At 41.7% G+C, this 19697-nt stretch overlaps 1 protein-coding gene across 5 annotated transcripts in view; it reads right to left on the reverse strand.

Moving 5' to 3' along the window:
- Positions 1-19697, reverse strand: part of SMOC1 (SPARC related modular calcium binding 1) — a 123977-nt gene that overhangs the window by 51244 nt on the left and 53036 nt on the right. For all 5 annotated transcript variants that reach the window (XM_082762678.1, XM_082762680.1, XM_082762679.1 and 2 more), the window contains exons 4-5: positions 17908-18007; positions 15595-15642 (exon numbers count right to left, since the gene is read on the reverse strand). In XM_082762678.1, coding sequence (XP_082618804.1) covers positions 15595-15642; positions 17908-18007 — 148 coding nt within the window. The remainder of the gene's footprint in view (positions 1-15594; positions 15643-17907; positions 18008-19697) is intronic.

Genomic DNA, 19697 nt, shown 5'->3' on the forward strand with positions numbered 1-19697 from the left:
GACAACTGCCTGTGCGTCCAGATCTATTGCTTGTGGCAAGCAGGAGCTCTTTAAGGTCTCACTAAGATGAGGATTCTTCTCTCCTTTACCCCTGTTCTTGAAGAACTCCTAGCAAGCATCCACATCTGGATGACTTGCAGTGTACACTAGGGTTGAGGAGATTCAGTTCACGTAAAAGATGACTATTAAAGTGATCTTTGTATGCTGCACTACAGTCACTGAGGCCATGAGCAACTGATGTCAGGGGAAAATTGAACTTCCTGATACAGAAAAGGCATAAAGTACTAGAGAAAAGTGTGAAGTAACTGCCTGCTGCTCTGGTTCACTGTTCTTGCCAGAAGTATCAACAACTGGAAGTTGAAGAAAAGGGAAAAGATTATTAATGATCTCCTATATCACATCCCTTACCCAGGAACATACACCCTACGCAAAAGTATTCTGTATACCTGCATCGTCATGTTAAAAGATTAACATCTACACTCTTTCTAAGCAACCTCAGCCTTCAGTATACCATTGTTGTGTTCCCACCAGCATCCATGAGGTGCTCTGTAGACATTTCTACAATTTAAAGAGTGCTAAAGTGTTTATAGGATCAACTATATAGGCCTTGTACCAAATCTAGTCTTTGTAAGTATACAGCTTGACCATCAAGGGTATTAAGAGTATGACAACTCTAAGCGTGTAGCTCTGCCCTGGGAAGGGGCAGCCTTTTTCCAGTCTCAAGTCTTCACAAACCATTACCCATTTTGATGGGCCGTTACAGGGCATAGGTGAGGGTAAATAGGCAACTTAGAGCACAGATAGCCAGGATGGTGAATTAATTCTTATCTTGCCCTGTCCCTAAGCTGCAAAGCCCACATTTTGTGAGTCTGTTGAACCAACAGGAAGGGAAAAAAGCCCTCCCAGGTCTGAGCACTCCTGAGAAAATTAAGTCACATGTACAACTTTGTGCAGTTTTACTTAACCGGAGTTAGATGAAAAAAAAACAAAAACAAAAACAAAAAACCTGCCAGTTCAACTCCAGTTCCCTACATCTAGGCAGTTCCTGACTCTCAAAGATGCACTTTTACAACTTCATCATTTCCATATTACCATATTATACCATTTCCATATTACCCCCGGGCTTGGGGGCATTGGTTTAAGTAGTGAAAAAAAGACAACAAAAACTGTGTTTGCACTACATGGGGGTCTTGTACAAAAATACACATCCCTTCAAGTACTGTAGGTGTGGAACAAATTGTTGCCTTAATCAGTCCTTCCCTACACCAAATGAAGCAGTTACAGCAAGTTGTAATTAACCCAATAGCCAATGCAACTTTCATGCACAAACATATTGCCAATATAAAAGCAGAAAGGTAGCACTTATGCCAAAAAATGTGAAATTCTTATGATCCAGCCAGATCAAGATAATTTCTTGCCAAGCAGCTGAAATGCAAATGCACCAGTGCAAAGAGTTTTCCCTGCCAGGTTTTCACACCCCTTTCCATTTCTATGCATGGAGATCCTACAGCTGTTAAGGAAAAAAAAAAAAAAAACTTTCAAAACCAAATTAGCAAAAGTGAGAATTCACTCTTCATTGTCTTCATTTTAAGAGGGGAACTACAATGTGCTCCCTTCAGATATAATCCATAAACACTTAAGACACAGACCAAAATACAGGAAAGTTTTGATTAAAAAGGTGAAAACATGCCCAAGTTTTGAATGGGTAAGAGCTTAAGGAGCTCCAACTATACAGACTGACTTCCATGGCAGTCATTTTTCCCTTCCTACATCAACTACTCTGTGTGCTGTACCAACGCAGGCAGTGATTACTGCAGCAGCGCACTGTAGGCATCATCCAGATAGCACGAGCAGCCTCCAGTGCGCCTTCTGGAAGGCATTAGTTCCCCCCACACCCCCAGCTCCCTCCTCACATCTCCCTTGCAGGTGCGTCAACATGAAAAACGCCCCTCGAGCCCCGAGGACTTTGTGGTCCAGCGCAGTCAGTGCGTTTGTATGGCAGCACCATTCTTCGCCCTTCAAGAAAGCCTGTCCCACGCACAGACAGCTGGAAGTCCCTCTGACCTCCGTGACACAACTCAAAGCCTCCTCTGTTTGGCTTTTTGATTCCTGATTGACACATTCACTGCCAAGCGGAGATAAATGCTGCTGGGAGGACAATGTTGATCCGCTCCGACTATTCTTGTGAAGGACTTTTTCAGAATAATAAACAAAAAAACATCGGTGCGGTTAAGTGCCTGAATAGAGCTGGAGATAGACAGAGAGGGGCTGGAGGGCTTTACAGAGGCTGGCAAGTCGATTGAAGAGTTAATTGTCCGGGTGTACAATGAGTTTATTCTGCCTGCAAACAAAGAGCTCTCTCTTCCTGCTCCTGGTCCTTCAAAAGCAAACGTGTCAAAAGGGCCCGGAGCGGCACTCTGTATTAATAGCAATGCTCTGGTATCTGGGATGCAGGGGCTTTAACATTTTTGAATCCCAGGATTCAGATAGTATCTCTGTAAAATCCAGCATCCTCATTTGCTGCCTGACTTCTCAAACTGCTTCTACAGCAATTAGCCAAATTAAACGTGCCCTCTAACTCCTCCTAATTCTTTATAGCTTTCAGCAATTGGCTCCCTTGGAAAAATAAAGGCACAGCAAGATATTACCCTTCAGACACAATGCTGTAGACACCTTCCCCAAAGTGAGATCCAGTTTTATATTATTCCAATTATGTTTCATTTAACAGGAGTTGGCTTAAACAAAGCAAGTGTCCCTAGATGTCTCATACTCGGGAGGACACAGAATCCCAGTCCACATCTGGATCTGCATTTCAGAGCTGGCCCTATAATAGGTCAAACCAACACAATGTCCAAACACACCCCCTGCCTCTGGGAAAGTTCAGATCCAGATTCAGATTTGAACTCTGCAGGTTGAACCAAGCCCTATGGTAATTACCACTTAAATACCTGACTCATAAGTTATGCAAACCTTGCTGGGGAGGAAAAAAAAAATAAAATCTTCCTAATACTGCTGCATGGGGAGCAATGCAGCTGAAAAATAAGCTATTATACTTCTTTTTGATGACAGAACTCTTAGGGATTTTGGTGCCAATGCAGAGAAAGACAGATGTTATTCTAGGAACAAGTGGCATTCTTAAGTGCTCAGATAAGGTGAGCTGGTTGTGAACTTTCTGGTGCTGTTAAGTTTGCTTCATTACTTCTGAAAATTTGCTGTTTTCACCAATTTCAAAAATGTAGCATTCCAAATCATATCTATCCTCAGGTATATGGGCATGCTACCAAGCAAAAGACAAAGCAAGAACCTGAAAATAATTAAAGCCAGTATTTAGAGCACTGAACTAATTCAGAGAGCAAGGTGTGGGTCTCCCTTTCCCAAGCAAAGATCCCAACTACAGTGCTATCAACTCATCTGGTAGAAAGGCAGGATGTCTCAAGTTTATGTGATGCATTTTAATCTAACTCGTGAGCAATAAATGGAGATTTCAAAACCTTGAAGCCAGAAAAACAACATTTCCTTTTTTTTTTCTTTCCCAACAAATTTTTGTTCAAACTGAACAGTAAACCCCAGTCTTATCCAATTTTGTAGGCTTAGAGTTTCAGACAAGCAGCATCTCTTCAGCAGCCTGAATACAGAACTAATTCAGAAACAGGATCTTGCACCCACATTCTGCCATTTTGATCTTAACTAAAATTTTCAGTTCACTTTTGAGCCAAAAATCCAACACTGAGGTCTCTTCTATCAAAGTATACCCATAAGAGATGGACAGAGAAGCAAACAATCAGATTTCAGTTTGGTTCGTAGTGATGAATTTCTAAAACCAAATATAAAGCAGCCTCGGGGGGAAGACCTCTCATTGCACATGGGTTTACCGTATGCAGTTTTACAATTTTTTAGACTCCACAGCCAGATTCCTATCAAAAATGCAAAATGGAAGCAATGGGAAAATAAATCTCAAAAGGCAGATTTGAACCTTACCTGCCAAAAAGGAGAAGCAGGTAATAAATACGGGTCAAGGCAGTTTGGGACCATCTCCAGCTCAGACTTGCACAAAAAATTGTTTTCTTCAGCGAGGAATTACTCAAGCTGTGAAGACATTGTCGCCTGTCCCCCCTGCCATCTTCAGAGACTTGTTATTCCCACCCTCCCAGACCCACGCAGCAGTTCCATTTGTGAAGCTTGATAGAAATCACAAGGCATGGTATGACTTGGAAATACACCCTGTTGTCATTAGCTCTGACTTACAGAATCAAAGTAACTCCTCCAGCAGCATCTCTGCCCCGAGGATAATAACTAGCCCAGCGATGTTTTTAATCGTCTTAAGACAAAACCTTCAATTCAATCCCATAGTGGCTCAAATCGACAGAAAAACCTTAAAAGGCTCTTGAGGGAGCTGCTAGGATGTGAGTTGTGTGTGCATCCATTTGTTAGCCTACTGTTCCCACTCTACTAGGTTTGACTGTTTCGCCCTTTGAGCGGAGTCCCTCCCTTTCCCCAAACACAAAGTGCCATAACTCTTTGGAAGAAGGCAATATTTCCCCATTACTGCTGTATCTTCTCTATTCTGTTGCTGTTCTTGCTTCCAGCAAATAATTTAAAAAGTAATTTCTTAGTGACTGTATAAACTCTGTATTATTTCTACCTTGAAAAATGAGCATATTGCCAATCCCACAGTGCCAAAATTAATTTTCCTTTGTATTTTTCATGTGCCTGATGAAATCAACTAGACAGCAGCAGAGAAAACATTAAAAATCACTTTGGCCTACAGTCCATTGGCCCCAGCATACAGTTTGCCTAGAAACACCATATGTAAATGCTGGTCCCAACCTCTACACACTGAACTTTTATTTCTCAGCAGATAATTTCAGAATGTAAAACTTGCAGCATACAAACTGCAAGCCCCCTGCAAGAACTTCAGGGAGAGAGATGATTGAAAGCAAGAACTATAGAAGTTGTAAATTTAGTTAACAGTTTTAACAGTGAATAAAGGAGAACTGGGCCCTGCATCTGTGTAACAGAAGTTGTATCCAAGTGCTTGTCATTATGACCAAATTATTTGGAAAATCTCATGCCAATCTGCAGAAGGGATAGTAGGCCATCTTGTCCCAAAACGGAGCACTGTCCATAGTATCAAGGTGAGAAAAGGAAATTAAGTCAGAAGAAGCAATATGGTACATGCTTGGTGCTGGCAGTCCTGGCACAAAACTTCTCCAGGAAGGTGGAGAGGACACAGAGGCAGAACACAGGGAAACAGAACAGCAGGATTATAAGGGCTGGGTAAATCACAGTCACACTTCAGCAAGAGTTGGAGCATGTGCTCACTGTTAGCAACGTGCTTTTCTTCCCAGAGTAGCAACACCTCCGTAGTGTCAGCATTACTTACACCGTGCAGTGATGAGACCAAGGAATCCACAGTAGCCAGCCTTCTCTGAATATACACACACCAACAAGAAAGCTAAAAATAGACTGAAGGGTGGGAAGAGGAAGAGGACAGATGTATCTTTTTTTTTTTATAGCTTCCCATTTGGTAGGAACATATGTTTTTATCTCACCCACTAAGCACCAGTAGTATGATAGATACTGCAGGATTTTAAACCGTGGTATCTCAAGTTTGAACCATCTTCTGCTTGGCTCCTTCTGCCTTGAAAAAACATTTGAAATAAAATGGAGCTAAAAAAATCTGCACAAATATGTATTTTAAGACACAGTGTCTCATAATAAGACTTCAGCACTTGATGTTCCCCCAGACTTGTGCAGAAGTCCGCAGAAGGCTCTGTAGCACTGTTAGCAGCTGCCTGATCACACTTAGACAAAAGCAACAGCCACCATATGACTGTTTTGTTTAGTCTCTGGTTCAATTCTACCCACAATATATCAGATGTCTACTTCGAGGACCCTCAGCTTTGATGTGAAGGAGCTTTTGCTACTCCCCCTCTCCCCCCTTGACTACCTCTCACAGAAGGCTGCTCAGAGCCCACAGCCAACTCTCACCTTGCTGCTTCCAGACTCTGCAAGAGAGCGGATACCTGCAGCTGTGGAAGAGGGAGCACACGCCTGAAAGGCAGGCAAGGATATTGTGATTTTAATCTTAAATTGCTTCACTGAGAGAAGAAAATAATGATTGTTGAGCAAGTTTCTTATGAGCAGTGATCATATTCCTAGCTTTGGGAATGTTGTGGTAGCTACCTGAAATATATGGTGGCCTGGGGCAAGGGGCACGAAGGGTGTGATTAGGATCTCAGTCTTTCTTCCCTCTCTCCCCAAGATCAGACAGACTCCCTTTCACTCCTCTCCTTCCAGCGCTGGTCTCTTCAAGGCAAAGGCTCTATAAACCGCCCTACATCTTCAAGGAATACAACCTACAAGTGGGGGGTGGTGACGGCAGCAAATTTCCCAGATCAATGGCCATTTGAAATTCAGACATATGGCTGAAGCCCTACAGCTGCATGTGTTAATTACCACACGTGTCCCCTGTAAAGCAGTCTGTTAAACACAAAAAGAAAACAGAAGAGAAAAAAAGCCGTTCCAGGGGATTAAGTAAATAGTCTAAATTTTTGACCCTGCTCCCCCAGACACATGCCTGTGTATTAGAACACAAGCTCCCTTCCTTTCTCCCGACACCTGCACGCCAAGGAAGCACAAGACCCCTTGCATCTCTAGCCATGTGCACTGAACCTATCTCAAAGTGTACTTTCACCCTTCCAGCCCCCCCTCCTGCCTCTTCTCTCGCCAGCCCCTCTCCCTTTCTCCTTTAGAGGACTAATTCCTGGCTGACAACCAGACCGGCCTTGGGCTTACAATACGCCTTTTCATTTCCTTGCAGGCAAAGAGAATGGATACCTCACCGCTACATGTACATTGCATGCGTGCAAACTAGGGAAAGAGAGGAAAATATTTTTTTTTCCATTGTTTCTTTTTTGCAGGTTGTTTTTTTGTCTTTCCTCTCAGACCATTAAGAGCAGAATTCAGAACTCTGAGTGAGCGCAACTCTGCTTTCTAACAGTATCATCCCAGGTAGTTCACTCCAAGATCTGTGTTTAGTCTAAAGCAGTTTTTATATTTGATTATGAAACTGAAGGAATAGTTTTTCTGTATAAGGGAAGGGATAAAGAAAAATTGAAGGAGGCAAATGAGTAAGTAGAGTAACTGAGTTGTGCTGGAAGGGCCTCCAAAGAACCTAACGTGCTTGAGATGTGATCCATATTCAGTATGTACTGAATATGGATCACAAAATCCATATTCAGTATGTACTGAATATGGATCACAAACATGAAACTGTTCAGCTACAAGTGACACCTCATTCTCAAACTTAAAATATTTGTATTTTATGAGGAGGAAGATCATTCTGTGTTGTTACAGACTGCCAGACATCTACAGATTGACTGCTCAAGATAAGTTTGACTGAACTTAAAAGCCATTATCAACTAAAGGTGTTTTTGCGAGCAGCTGAACAGTCAAGTTGAAACCTGCCACGTCCTTACACTTAAGGATGGCCTTGCTGCAGCATCTGAAGGTCCTGTCAGAACCTGAGCTCCAAGCTGAGCACAGTAACATGTAGTAAAAGGCATGGATGCAGCCCAGAGAAATGCAGTCCCTGAGGAAGGCTTCTCCCATCCCTTCCTGTTATCAAAGTATTTTGTAACACATTTTCCTTGATGTCAATATAAAACAAAAAATAAAACAGATGAGTACATATGAAGGGAAACCATTATTGAAGCTGTGCTTTAGTTCCCATAGGTGCCATCTCAGGAAGATTGTGGTTGCCCATCCAGCCTCCCCGTACCTTACTTATGAGCACACACACTGCATGCATTCAAGCTTTCCCATCACAGTTTTGTAGCTTATCTCCTGTAGAGAGAGATGTTGATACAACTCATTGGGTAAAGGGCCTGAAAGGAGCGTAATTCCAGCCACTCAACTAGAACCACCACCCCCAAAATTTAAAATAAATTTCCCATTACATTACTCTGGTTTGAGGAAAAACAACAGTTAGATGTCTAGATTCTTTTGCAGGATACAAATACTCAAACAAAATAGGATCATGTTAGATTGGTAAAAAAAATATTTTAGGTTAATTTATCTGAAAACACATCAATTCCTCCAATTTATCCTCAGGTTTGTTTTTAAGTAAAAAAGAGCTACAGAAGACAGGAAGTCTAGGATTATTAATTTCAAAGTTGTAACAATGCTGTTTGAAAGGATCTAGAGAAATACATACTGTAATAGGATAGCATCTTGGCATGCTGATCCACATACTTGAATAGCTTAGGAAGATTTTATTTTTTTTTTTAACAACTCTTTAAAAAAGAAAAGGTGTTGAGGCCACAGAGCTATGAAGTGCTTCAACAAAAAGCAGCCCACAGTCCCTAGAACTATTTCTTTTCTCTGCAAGCTGTAATTGGTCAGACACCAGAAATCTATGTATAGCACATAAACAGTTAATAATACTTTAACAGATGTTGCTTAATCAATTGTTAGCCTGCTTATTAGATCTACTCACCAGGCTGCTCAATACCATGACTTAATCATTTAAAAACCTTTACAGCTGTCCTTAAGACATTACAGACATAAATAGTCTGTAGATTGCTATAACAACACTTGTAAACTACAATTTTATTAAGTCATATTATATAGACTAACCTACAGATTAGAACTAGTTCTTTATAGATGAAAGCAGAATTCTTGCATTATATCAAACAAAATATACTTTAAAACAAAATTTGCCTTCTGCTTAAACTTGCCAATGAAACTTTCTCCAGCCTCAAATTTGATACATATGTTCTGAGGCCCACAGAAAACGTCTTGATGAAAAGCTAAACAATTTCAGACAAGTCAGTGATGTGGGGGATCCAAAAGGATTGTTTTTAATTCTACTGTTTACGTAACAATTTTGAGGTTGAATATTTCTTCTCGTCCTTAATATTTCAAAAACTCTGTTTGATTAGCATGACAAATCTAGGTGCTTCCTAGAACATTGCTCTGTCCTCGAAAAGTGGTCCAGTATCCGTAGTATTGAGAAACTACATGCCTCTCCTCTTAGAGAAACTGATCAGGATTCTCAGGTAAGAGCTGGGTTCTCTATCTTACAAAGCTAGTACTATTAGCACCACTGGCAAACTACAGTCTGCTATATCTGTGAAATTCACTTGCTTTCTACAATTACATTTGATTGTCATTTAACAGCAAATTTGCATACCGCGTATGATATAGGAACAGCGATAAGAACTAGACTGAATTCTTAACATCTGCAAACAGACAAGCCTACAGATTAGTTATATTTACAGATTCTTTTTTATTATTTTTTTAAATGGAAAAGCAAATTTTAATTCCCACCCTAAGTTTGCTTGGAAATACAAATATGTGCTAATCAGAAATTTATGTACTGCAAACTTCATCTACAGAATATTTTATTCGCAGCTCACTGAGGCCTTTGCAGGACCTATGCAGCTTTACTGTTGCCCTAACTTCTCCCAGCTCCTCTTCAGCCACCTGAGTTCTCACACCAATTTCACAGCAAGCCACTGTCACATGGTGGGGCAAATAAAGCTTTTGCACGTGAAGAGCTTGGAGCATTCATATAGCACCACCACAGCAAGTCTGATGCTGTCAGGAGCAGATGATTTACCCGTGCATAGCACAGCCTGACTCTCCACATAGCTACACTACACAGACAATTTGTGTACGTCTGTCTATATTTTACCAAGAAAAGACCTGACAGAAAGTGTCAGTTCTTGCTTAGGAATACTACAGGCGACAAACAGTTCAGCAAGCAATCTTTGCCTGAAAATTCTCTCTCATCCAGACTTACAAATTGGGATATTATTTATCTCAAAATAAGTAACACACAGGATCCAGAATTGTGTGAGTAGCACTGCAGACTCAGTACCTGCCTATGTTCTGCAAGAAATTCATCATGAGATGGTGACCACCAGTTATAACCACCGCTTGACTTCATTCTGCCCAAGTAAACTTGTATTTCTTTCACCTCACTGATGGAGGCCATGTGATACTCTGTCTTTCCTGTAGCTACTACAAGCTGCTAAAGTCATCACAAAGCATTTTCTCATTATTTATTGGGTTAGAGAGGCAGTAATAATTGAGTGCTTGAAGCTTGGTTTGTGCAACAGCGCAGCTCTGCTTCACATTCAATCAGTACCTTGATGAATCCAGAAAAAAAACAGAGAAGGCAAAGACTAAAGTCTCAGCTTTCAGTCACATACACCTTTGACAGCCCTGTCTACGGAGTAGGACGTTTTTGTCAAGATGTTATCTCTCTGTTCATACTTGTGAGATGTACTAACTGCTGCAGAGGCGGGATGTTCCCCTCCCCGCGAGCAGGCAGCAGGTGAATTGGTGCTGGCTGCACCTGACTTCTTACCACCAGCAGACAAAGCTTCCAGGTCTCCATGTACAAACACTTCCATTTATTTACATTAGCACAAGCCGTCCTCCGCTTAGGTTTGCCTGAGGAGAGCATTCACCCTTTACTTCTCGGTCTAATTACTGACTCAGACTAATGGCTCATTACTGATTCAAATTGCTCAGTCTACTGGCGGCACAACTAGTCCATTAACATTTGCTGCAAGTAAGGCTCTTGGAAGCCAGCAGGAAAAGAGCCACAGAATGGGCCCACTTGCCCACAGCTCCAACTGCGATTTTCCTCTGTGCCCGTTTCGTGCAGCTAAACCCACAAGGAGGAACCCCATTCCAGATTTTTAATTGACAGGAATTTTAAGTTGTTTATCTTAGGTTCTTCAAATTGCCTCAGTGCTTTCTTGCAGAAACTCAACTTGTCTGCAGACTCATTGGGCAAAGCTTTTCGCAACTCCATGGGAAAGTCAAAGCACTGAATTCAATGCCTGCACGTAAGACAGTAAGCGTAAAACATCTCCACCCAGACTTTGTCTCCTGTGGGGCCATCAGAGCTCACATTCCACTAACATCACCGTACCTGCCCCAGGCTCAGGGAACTGCAGATGTTGTTGCCAGCTTTTGCAACCGGGAAACAAAGCTAGTCAAAACAGGCTTGGAACTTCACACACTGCAAGAGACTTCATGAAAGAAGAAAGGAGTTCATACATACCATGCAAGACTTCACAATGACTGACATCAACAGTTCAGCCAGCCCATATTTACCTGCACTTGCATCATCTTTTAATCCCAGATTAGAGAATGCACTTCCTTTCCCATTTCTTTCATTCAGTTTATTTAAAATGATATTAAGACGGCATCCAGAATAGTTACAATGACTAACAAACCATTATCCCCACCTCGATTTTCACCTTCTCTCTTTTCTGATCTTTCTTCAATTTTAATTCACTCTGCTTCCAGTTTTAAGTAGGAAGACTGCATGATTTAATGAAGATAAAAAGCAGCTACATGATTTCTTATTATCCCTGTCTCCTGAGCAGCCTACTTTTTAAAATTTGCTTGGTGACTGTGAAAAAATGCTACTCGTGGTTGCAATATGCCAAGTCTGCATCTTTGAGTCCTAAAGCACCAACATTCCACAGATAAAGAAAATAAAGTTTTGTTTTGTGCTTGCTTGTTTTGTTTCCAACGTGTGGCACAACTTGCCTTTGGCTGGAAAGGAACAATCTGCATTCTTTAGGCAGGGAAGAAATCCAGTCATGTTGGCTCCAAGGATGCCTTTTGCTGCATCTTAAAATATTAAGAAGTTCCCAGTGGGAGGGGGGGGGGATGGATATCCAGCACTCTAGGGGACTGTGTGCATCTTCCAAGTCTCTCAGGCTTTCAAACTAAGCAGCAGCTGGAGTAAATTAGTGCAAGAAGCTCCTTATAAGAAAGCAGTGTACAAGGCACAAGCAGGAATATGGAACAGACAGTGACAGAAATCTGCAGTTTCTGGATATCTTAATCCCACCCAGGAATAACTGCAGCCTCTGACAAGGGTCCTGGGGACTTGTTCTGCACCTGCCTGAAGGAACAGCGTGTGTCAGCCTGGCTGGACTACTTCATCTTCTAGGTAAGGAGTGTCCTTCCTCGTTTTCACTTCAGGATCACTCAGTCCACCTGGAGAACCAAGCTTAGAGCATCTTAACATAACATAGTTCCCCAAGTCATTTGTTCAAAGCCTCACTACTCTCACAGCATGGTGGTCAACTGAATGACCATTTTCATCAGTAGGCTGGCTATGCAGGAAGGGCTGCACAACCATCACCATCACCAACCCTCACCAGCAGCCCAAAAGCTGTACTTCCCATCGCCCTGTGCTCATACAGTGGGCAGTTCTCTTCAAGCGAGGATGCCAGGGCATACGGTACTGGGTGGTGTTGGGTCCAAGCACTGCCAGAGAGGCAGTATTACCTCAACACTCCCCGCTTTGTTAAAGGCATGGACTGAAATATTTGGAAAACCTGTCCCTTAGTACAGAACAGCACAGTGCACCATGCAAGAAAACAGAACTAGAGTGTTAGTTTACTCCAAAAAGGCTTGAGGAGAGGGCAATGACAGTGGAAGCACAAAAGCTTTATCAAGCTTCAGTGCACCTGATGAATGATAACTTGGGACAAACATTTGGCACTGAGCTGCGTTACATTAGGGCACTAGGCCTTAGAGATGGAGGGGATGAGAGGTCCTTTCGTGGGTCAGATGGACAAACCTGAAAGGACTTTGTTTATAAAAAAATTCAAGCAGGCTGAATTCAGACAGGAGGAACAGTGGTAAAAGTCTGAACTGCAAGTCCTGGAGAATCCAGGCTTCCATGCTACCATATAAGAATCAGTCACTGTTTCCCTGGGCCCACGTCTTTGCCTTCCAGCAGCTGAGCACTCCACACACACAGAACAAATCAGTACTGGCTATTTTAAAGTTTTAAATTTGGTGCCAATTTGATTTGATTTAAATTACCTTACAGGGCAAATTATATGAGTAACTGGCATTACATCATACAGAAACAGCAGCAATGAGAACATGGACAACCAGAGCACGGGATTTAAAAATAAAAAGGATTTCTTGCCAGCACTTTTGCCTGTTCTCTGCAGAAAGCTCCACAGAGCCACTTCTGGAACTACATATCAAGCCAATGACCATAGAACCATTTCATTTTCTTTTCATCAGTAATGAGACAGCCTGTGAACAGGAAGCACGTGTTACTTTACATCTTCTCCATCATACCTATTGACCTCTACAAAGTAAGCCAAAACATTTGAAGAAAGAGAGCTATTACCGACAGCCGGTCCTTTTCCTCTTCCAACATTAATTTGTCTCTCCTAGAGGGCAGCTAATAATGCTACTAAAGTCTCCCCTTTCACTTGTTACCTAATAGCCTAAGGCTATCCACCTGAATGGTTCCCTAGGCAGAGCAGCCTCTATCCAAAGAACTATTTTGCCCTGAAGACTTGAAAGGCATCAACATCATACAAAGTTTATTAGCTCCATATTTTACATTCCTGTATGAATGGGATAAAGGAAATCACATCTGAGAGTCTTAGCTATTCCTTCACCTCCTGAAAGAGCCTATTCTGTGCCAGATAATAGGATTTGACCCAGGGACTCTCATCCAGGGGTGGAAAGAGGAGTGTGGAAATTCCAAAAGCTAAGTCAGATGGCAGTTGCTCAAAGTGACTGCTTCAGAAGTTTCCAAAATGTGCCTCTACGAAGTCATCATTGACCCAGTTCCTGCTGGGCTCCTCTCCTCTTCATCATGTCCTGTTTGTCTTCCTGCAAAGGTCTATCTGTGCAGAAAGACTCAGAATGCTCCACTAAAACATGGTTATAGCCATGCTGGCTAGTCACTAGCCTTCAGAGAAGCCAGGGCTCCTGTGAATGATTTGCTTTAAGGAAGCCAGGCTGCCTGTTCTTGGTACTGGCTTGCTTTCCACAAAACCCAATACTGGAATTCTGCATCACAGCAATAGGTCAAAAAGAAGCACTGATAAGTGCAAATTAATTTCTAGACCAAACACTCTTCACAAGCCAGAAGAATAATGCTAACTCCCCCAGAGGTTAAACCAAATTATTTCATTTCAAATCATTTCACATTTTAAAAGTCCTGTACAGGTTATTTAATAATTGTTCACCAGGATTTTTCTGACATAATGGAGAAAGGCTTGTGGGGGGGCTTTCAACAGATGAACACTCAGAATTGGAGGGGATGTAAAGTTTACATGATTGCTTGAAGCATGCTGGCCAAAAGGAAGATGTTTTCCTTTTCTTGACGGCTACTGACTGCATAGAATGTCTTTCCATCCACGTGACCAAGCTTAGCATTCTTAAAATAGGATGCCACAGGGAGCACCAAGAACAGTCAAATTATATTACAAATTTTAGATTAATTCCTTTCATTTATAGTTCTCTTCTTCTGTATGTTCCAGCTTTTGAGTTAATAAAAGGGGTGAGGTAGGGGGAAAAAAAAAACTCCAACATTTTCCCCCTTGCTCTGTTTCTTAAGAAATCCAGTATCAGCTGCTTCCAATTCCAGAACAGACCTGAACTACTCAGGTACGAAACCTACAAACAACCCCCACTCTAAAATAATGCAGATTGCAAGAGCTACTTGATTTGCTTGTATTTTAGGCTAGGCTAACAACAATTGTATTAAAAGCATGATAACAATGTGTTCAGGTGGCAATTACACAGGCTGTGAAGTTTAACACATAATTACAGGTTTATAGAGACACATCCTTATCTGAAGTAAGAAGCACACTTCAGCATTCAGGCTTAAATAAGTAGGTCTCTTTGCATCTTTCTTTTCCCTACCTTTTCCTAAGCTACCATATACAACCAGCAGACTGTACAGCAGATACTCTCAAAATGCATCACCTATAATTTCTGTTAAGTGTCTTTGGGACTGGACAGTCCCAGCATGGAAGATGTTTTTCAAATTAAAATTAGGCATCAAGGTAGGCATTTTCCTGAAGTCTCAGAAGTAATTGATTTGAATTGAATTATGGATGAACTGAATTATGGAGAAAATTATCCTGGGAGTTATCAAAAAACACTTGAAAGACAATGCGGTCATTGGTCACAGCCAATATGGGTCAAAAATCCTGTTTAATGAACTTTATTTCCTTTTATGTCAAGGGTACCCACATCGTCAACCAAGGGAAGTCAGTTTATGTAAACTTTTTGGATTTCAATTAAGCTTTCAATATTGTTTCTCACAGTATCCTTCTGGGAAAAGTGTCCAGCATACAGCTAGACAAAACCAGAACATTACGGGTGATAAATGATAAATGACTTGGATGCAGAACTTGAAGGCATACTGAGTAAGCTTGCAGATGACACTAAATTGGGAGGAGCTGTTGACTCTCTCAAGGGCAGAGCAGCCTTGCAGAGAGATCTTGGCAAATTAGAGGGCTGAGCAGTCAGCTCATCAATCACCAGTCACATGAAGTTCAACATAAGCAAATGCTGGATACTACACCTGGGACAGGACAACCCTGGCTGGCATCACCCAAGGGTGATGCACAGACTGTCATCTTACTTGTCCTACTGCAGGGGAAGGTCTAAAGGCATGTAAGCCCCTCACACACAAAGCTGTTTAGAAACCCAGGTTCTATGTTATGTCACAGACTTGGCTGGGCAACTGCTATTACAAAACAACTTGCTGAAGCACAGGACTCCACTCACCTTTCCTTCCTGAGTTACCCTGGCCTGATGGTTTATCAGTTACAGAACCTAAAGGGGAAAAAAAGGAAAGAAAAAAGACAACTTTTTAGGTGTTGAACAATCACACAAAACATGTAATGTTACATGCAAACAATCAACATCTAAGCCTACAAAGTGTCTATTTACTTGCCAACAGCTTGGTTTAGGATTCAGAGATCCTGTGGCTTCAACCAACTAGGAGAGCATATGAAAGTTTTATGCATTAAGGATGTTAGATCAGGATGTGGGTAAACAAGAAATCTTTAGTAGCTGGATCCAGTGATTTGAAAAAGCTCAACACAGCAGTGCACTAGTAAGAAACCTGGAATAAATCCAAGGGCAAGAGGGAAAGATCAATAAGAGTCACTTCTTTGGTTTGCAAACGTCAGGAAGAACAAATCAAAAACAGGTGGTGAGAGTGCACAGGGAATGCAAGGGGCAGTATTCTAAAGGAAGGGATTAAGTGGGACAATTTCCAGAAAATGGATTTCAACCAAGCCCTGAACATCCCCAGCTGTTTGAGAAGGGACATTGGATAAGATCCAGCATGTACTCAAATAGGACACATCCTGTTTTTTCTAATATACACTTCAAGCTTCATATTATATATATGATTCTGCACTTGTTTCTGTAGTTTGCTGCGTCATTAATTTTACACTAAAACTTGAGCAGATAATAAAGGCTTTCTTAAATCTGTTATGAAAATATAAAAATCTATGACAAGCTTTTTTTTTTTTCTTTTTTTTTTTTTTTGGAATAGCTTTATTCCCAAGAAAATGCTTCTGCTGTGCACATTATTAAACAGTTTTAGTGATTACTGATCATGCAGGAAACGTGGCTCTAAAGTCAGTTCCAAGGAGGCAGCTCTGACAGGCCCAAGAGTCCAGTCAAGACAAGCCTTAAGCTTTATTGCCTAGGTACTTTCACTTGCAGATCTGTTCATCACAGGTCTACCACTCAATCACAAGTAGGAAGCACATACACAATATTAGTTGTCATAGGCTAACATCTGCATGTCCCACAAAACACAATGACTCTAGGTTCTTGGTAAGACAATTTTATAAACAGCTCAAGATTAAGTGAGCAAATCAGCAAAACGTCCTCTAAAAATGCCATACCAAAAACATATCTAGCAAACGATGGAAGAAAGTCATGCTCTAAGGCTTAAGCCAAATTACTGTAGCATTTTACCTTAAACAAAAATAGGATATTAATCTTATTTTATTTCCGTGTACCTGTAAAACACTAAGCATCCCCTAAAGCTACAGTATTTGACTCACTAGTCCCCAGACAGCTCCCCGACTTAACTTGAATCCTCATGCAAGTCACTACATTTACTTATTACCACAACACACCCTAAAGCAAAGAGGATGTGAACAAAGAGAGAAGGATTTAAAAAAAATAATAATAAAAAAAAAAAGTTTGACTGTTGCCATGCACCCAATCTAACAGGCAAACATGGCAATGTGTGAGAGCAGCAGTGCATCAAATACCTTTGGGGTGCAGATTGCAAAGCATGATGCCGGAGGCAGCAGTCCCTGCATGGCATTACTTAATACATTAGACAATCCTACTCTCAACCGTCTTTCTCTTTTGTGGGGGCAGATGGACATGATTCTAGTGTTGCCCTTGAATTCTCTCAAACAGCACAGAACAGCTTCCCATCCCTTCCTGTGCCTGGTGTGCTGCTGCTGCCACAGCAGCTCTGCTCACTGCAGCTCATAAAGCTAAGGCCATATGAAAATCAAGAGCCCTCCCCCAGCCCCATCCCATCCAGCCATAGGATGCTGTATTTGACTGCAGGGAGAAACGCTTCAGTTTGGTTTAAGCACAGAAGATGATGATTTGGGAAGCTTAAATGCTGCTCTGACAGCCTGTGAAGGCAACAAGATTCTATGACCCAACTCAATTCAGCCTGAGAACCATTTCTTTAAAATATTGCACATGGAAAACAGTTATCCCATCTGTTATGGAGATTCCTGGGTTTGGTGTACACAGCAGTTCTGTGGCTTTTGCCTCAGCTACCACAAGCCATGGTTCCACTCTATTACTTTAGCGTTTTTTCCCCAGTAAGCCTTGCACCCTAGTTGCCAGGTGAAAATGCCATAGCCCACGCTTCCTTGCAGGTTCCAAAAGCCAGCAAACAAACAGGGAGATACGAGCAGCAACTGCAGTGTTAAATTGGGTAAACTGGCCAAGTCACCTGAAAAGATTAAGCACTCTAAATTGGAAATGTCCTCCCCATGCCCCTTCAGTTAACCAAATAGGTGTTTGTTGAAGCCACTCCCACAGTACCTGAACATACAGGAGTTTTGTTCTGTACAGAAGAACCGCTAATAGGCTTGCCATCAGGTGTCACACACCAGCAGTATCCCGTGTAGGTATGGCACTGCACCTGTTTGATAAAACAAAGAGCAGGCATTTCATTTCTCACTCGGTCACCCACCACTACTGTTACAGTCCAGCACCTTAATGGAAGTCCCAACCCAGAAGCATCCTGAAGAAATGCTTCTGAGCAAGGAGATCACATAGAAGAGTATATTTGATTTTGGTGGACATGTTTTTTGACAAAGACTTTCTCCTTCCACCTCCCTCCCCAAAGAAAGGTTATTTCTCCTATTCCAACTCCTTTAGCTGCAATTCAGGAGCTGAAGTTACAGATACCCAGCTGAGAACACTTCAGTTTGGGTATGCAGCAGTCATGTCTCAGCTCATTTGCTAAATCCTGTTTACTATTCACCATTAAATAATTTCTCCTTAGAGTCCCACTGCATCCCAGCTGCAACGTGGCAGGGCCACCTCAGCCCATTTCCACAGCCACTGCTGGAGAACAGTGGTCTGTGGGCGTTGCAAGAGCATTTTGTTAAGTAAACACAGCTAGAAAAACGCAACACTTGACTTGTTATGTTAACAAACCTTCTCCAGATAGATTTGAGCTCTCTCCTGTTACTATGTCAGCTCCAGCAGTAGGAGCAAGATGCTTGCTCTCTGTGTATTGACAAGGACTTAGGAGCATTTGATGAAGTCTGTAATGAGCCAAAAGGTGCACAGCATAAGATCCAATTTGTTCACGTTTAAAGCTCTGCATCTGAACTTAATGTCTAGAATTGCCCAGTTCTTTCCATCTCTATGGAAGGGCACCAGAATGACTAGTTTGGAGGTGGACCCATACAGTGAGAAGCAATAAATCCTGATCCTGGTCTTAGTGATGTCTATGCAGGTATTACTCCAGTGGTGCTATAGTTTCATCCAGCTCAATAAATCTAATTACAGCTTTTTCCTCAGCTTTCACAGAATGATCAGCACTTGGATGAGTTCAGGATGTCTTCTGACTTCTCTTGAGACAAGAGTAAATAATCATCATAGAGGCATCGGTGTAAAAGCTATCAGTTTCCAAAGTCCTTCCCAGCAAACACGTTTTCAGTTGTGGCCAGGTCTGTACATCAGTAATACCAGAACCTTGAAATGGTATGGAAATGCCTACACTATTACAGGCTAGAGATGCCTCCATCATACGCTTCTGATAAAAGCCAGGACATGAAATCATTTCAGAAACTGCTTTTTTATTTCGCTTTCAGACTGAATTTGGTCCATTCTCTATTTTTCCAAGGAAGTTCTCTGAAGCTGATTTCCCATTCTAGTCCTCCCCCCAGAGAACTGGTGAGCACTGGGGTGTTTGTACCATTCCCTCCCTTCGGGACCCTTCACAACTAGAGTAGTTATTCCCCCTTGCTGACAGCTGGCTCTGATTCCCCAAGGTAGCAGTTTGCTCAGAGACTTAATGATGGTCTTTTTAAAAGGCTTTAAGTATCACATAAAACATGATCTAAGAGCAATTATAACACAGTACCATGTGTTTATCTTGGATTTTACTAAAGCGCAAAGCAATCATTTTGCCTCAAGCAAACGCACAGTTAGCAGCCAAAATCAACAACAATCTCATGTACCCACATTATTAGAGTCACTGTCACTGCTATCTGCACACTTTTTTTTTTAATTCTCTTAATATACCACAAAATTGATTGCAAATTACTCAAAAGTGCTGTGAATATAATTAGCAATAATCAAGTTGCAAAATATTTCTT

Source organism: Aythya marila (genome assembly GCF_965140915.1).
Source record: "Aythya marila genome assembly, chromosome: 5".
Taxonomy (NCBI): Eukaryota; Metazoa; Chordata; class Aves; order Anseriformes; family Anatidae; genus Aythya; species Aythya marila.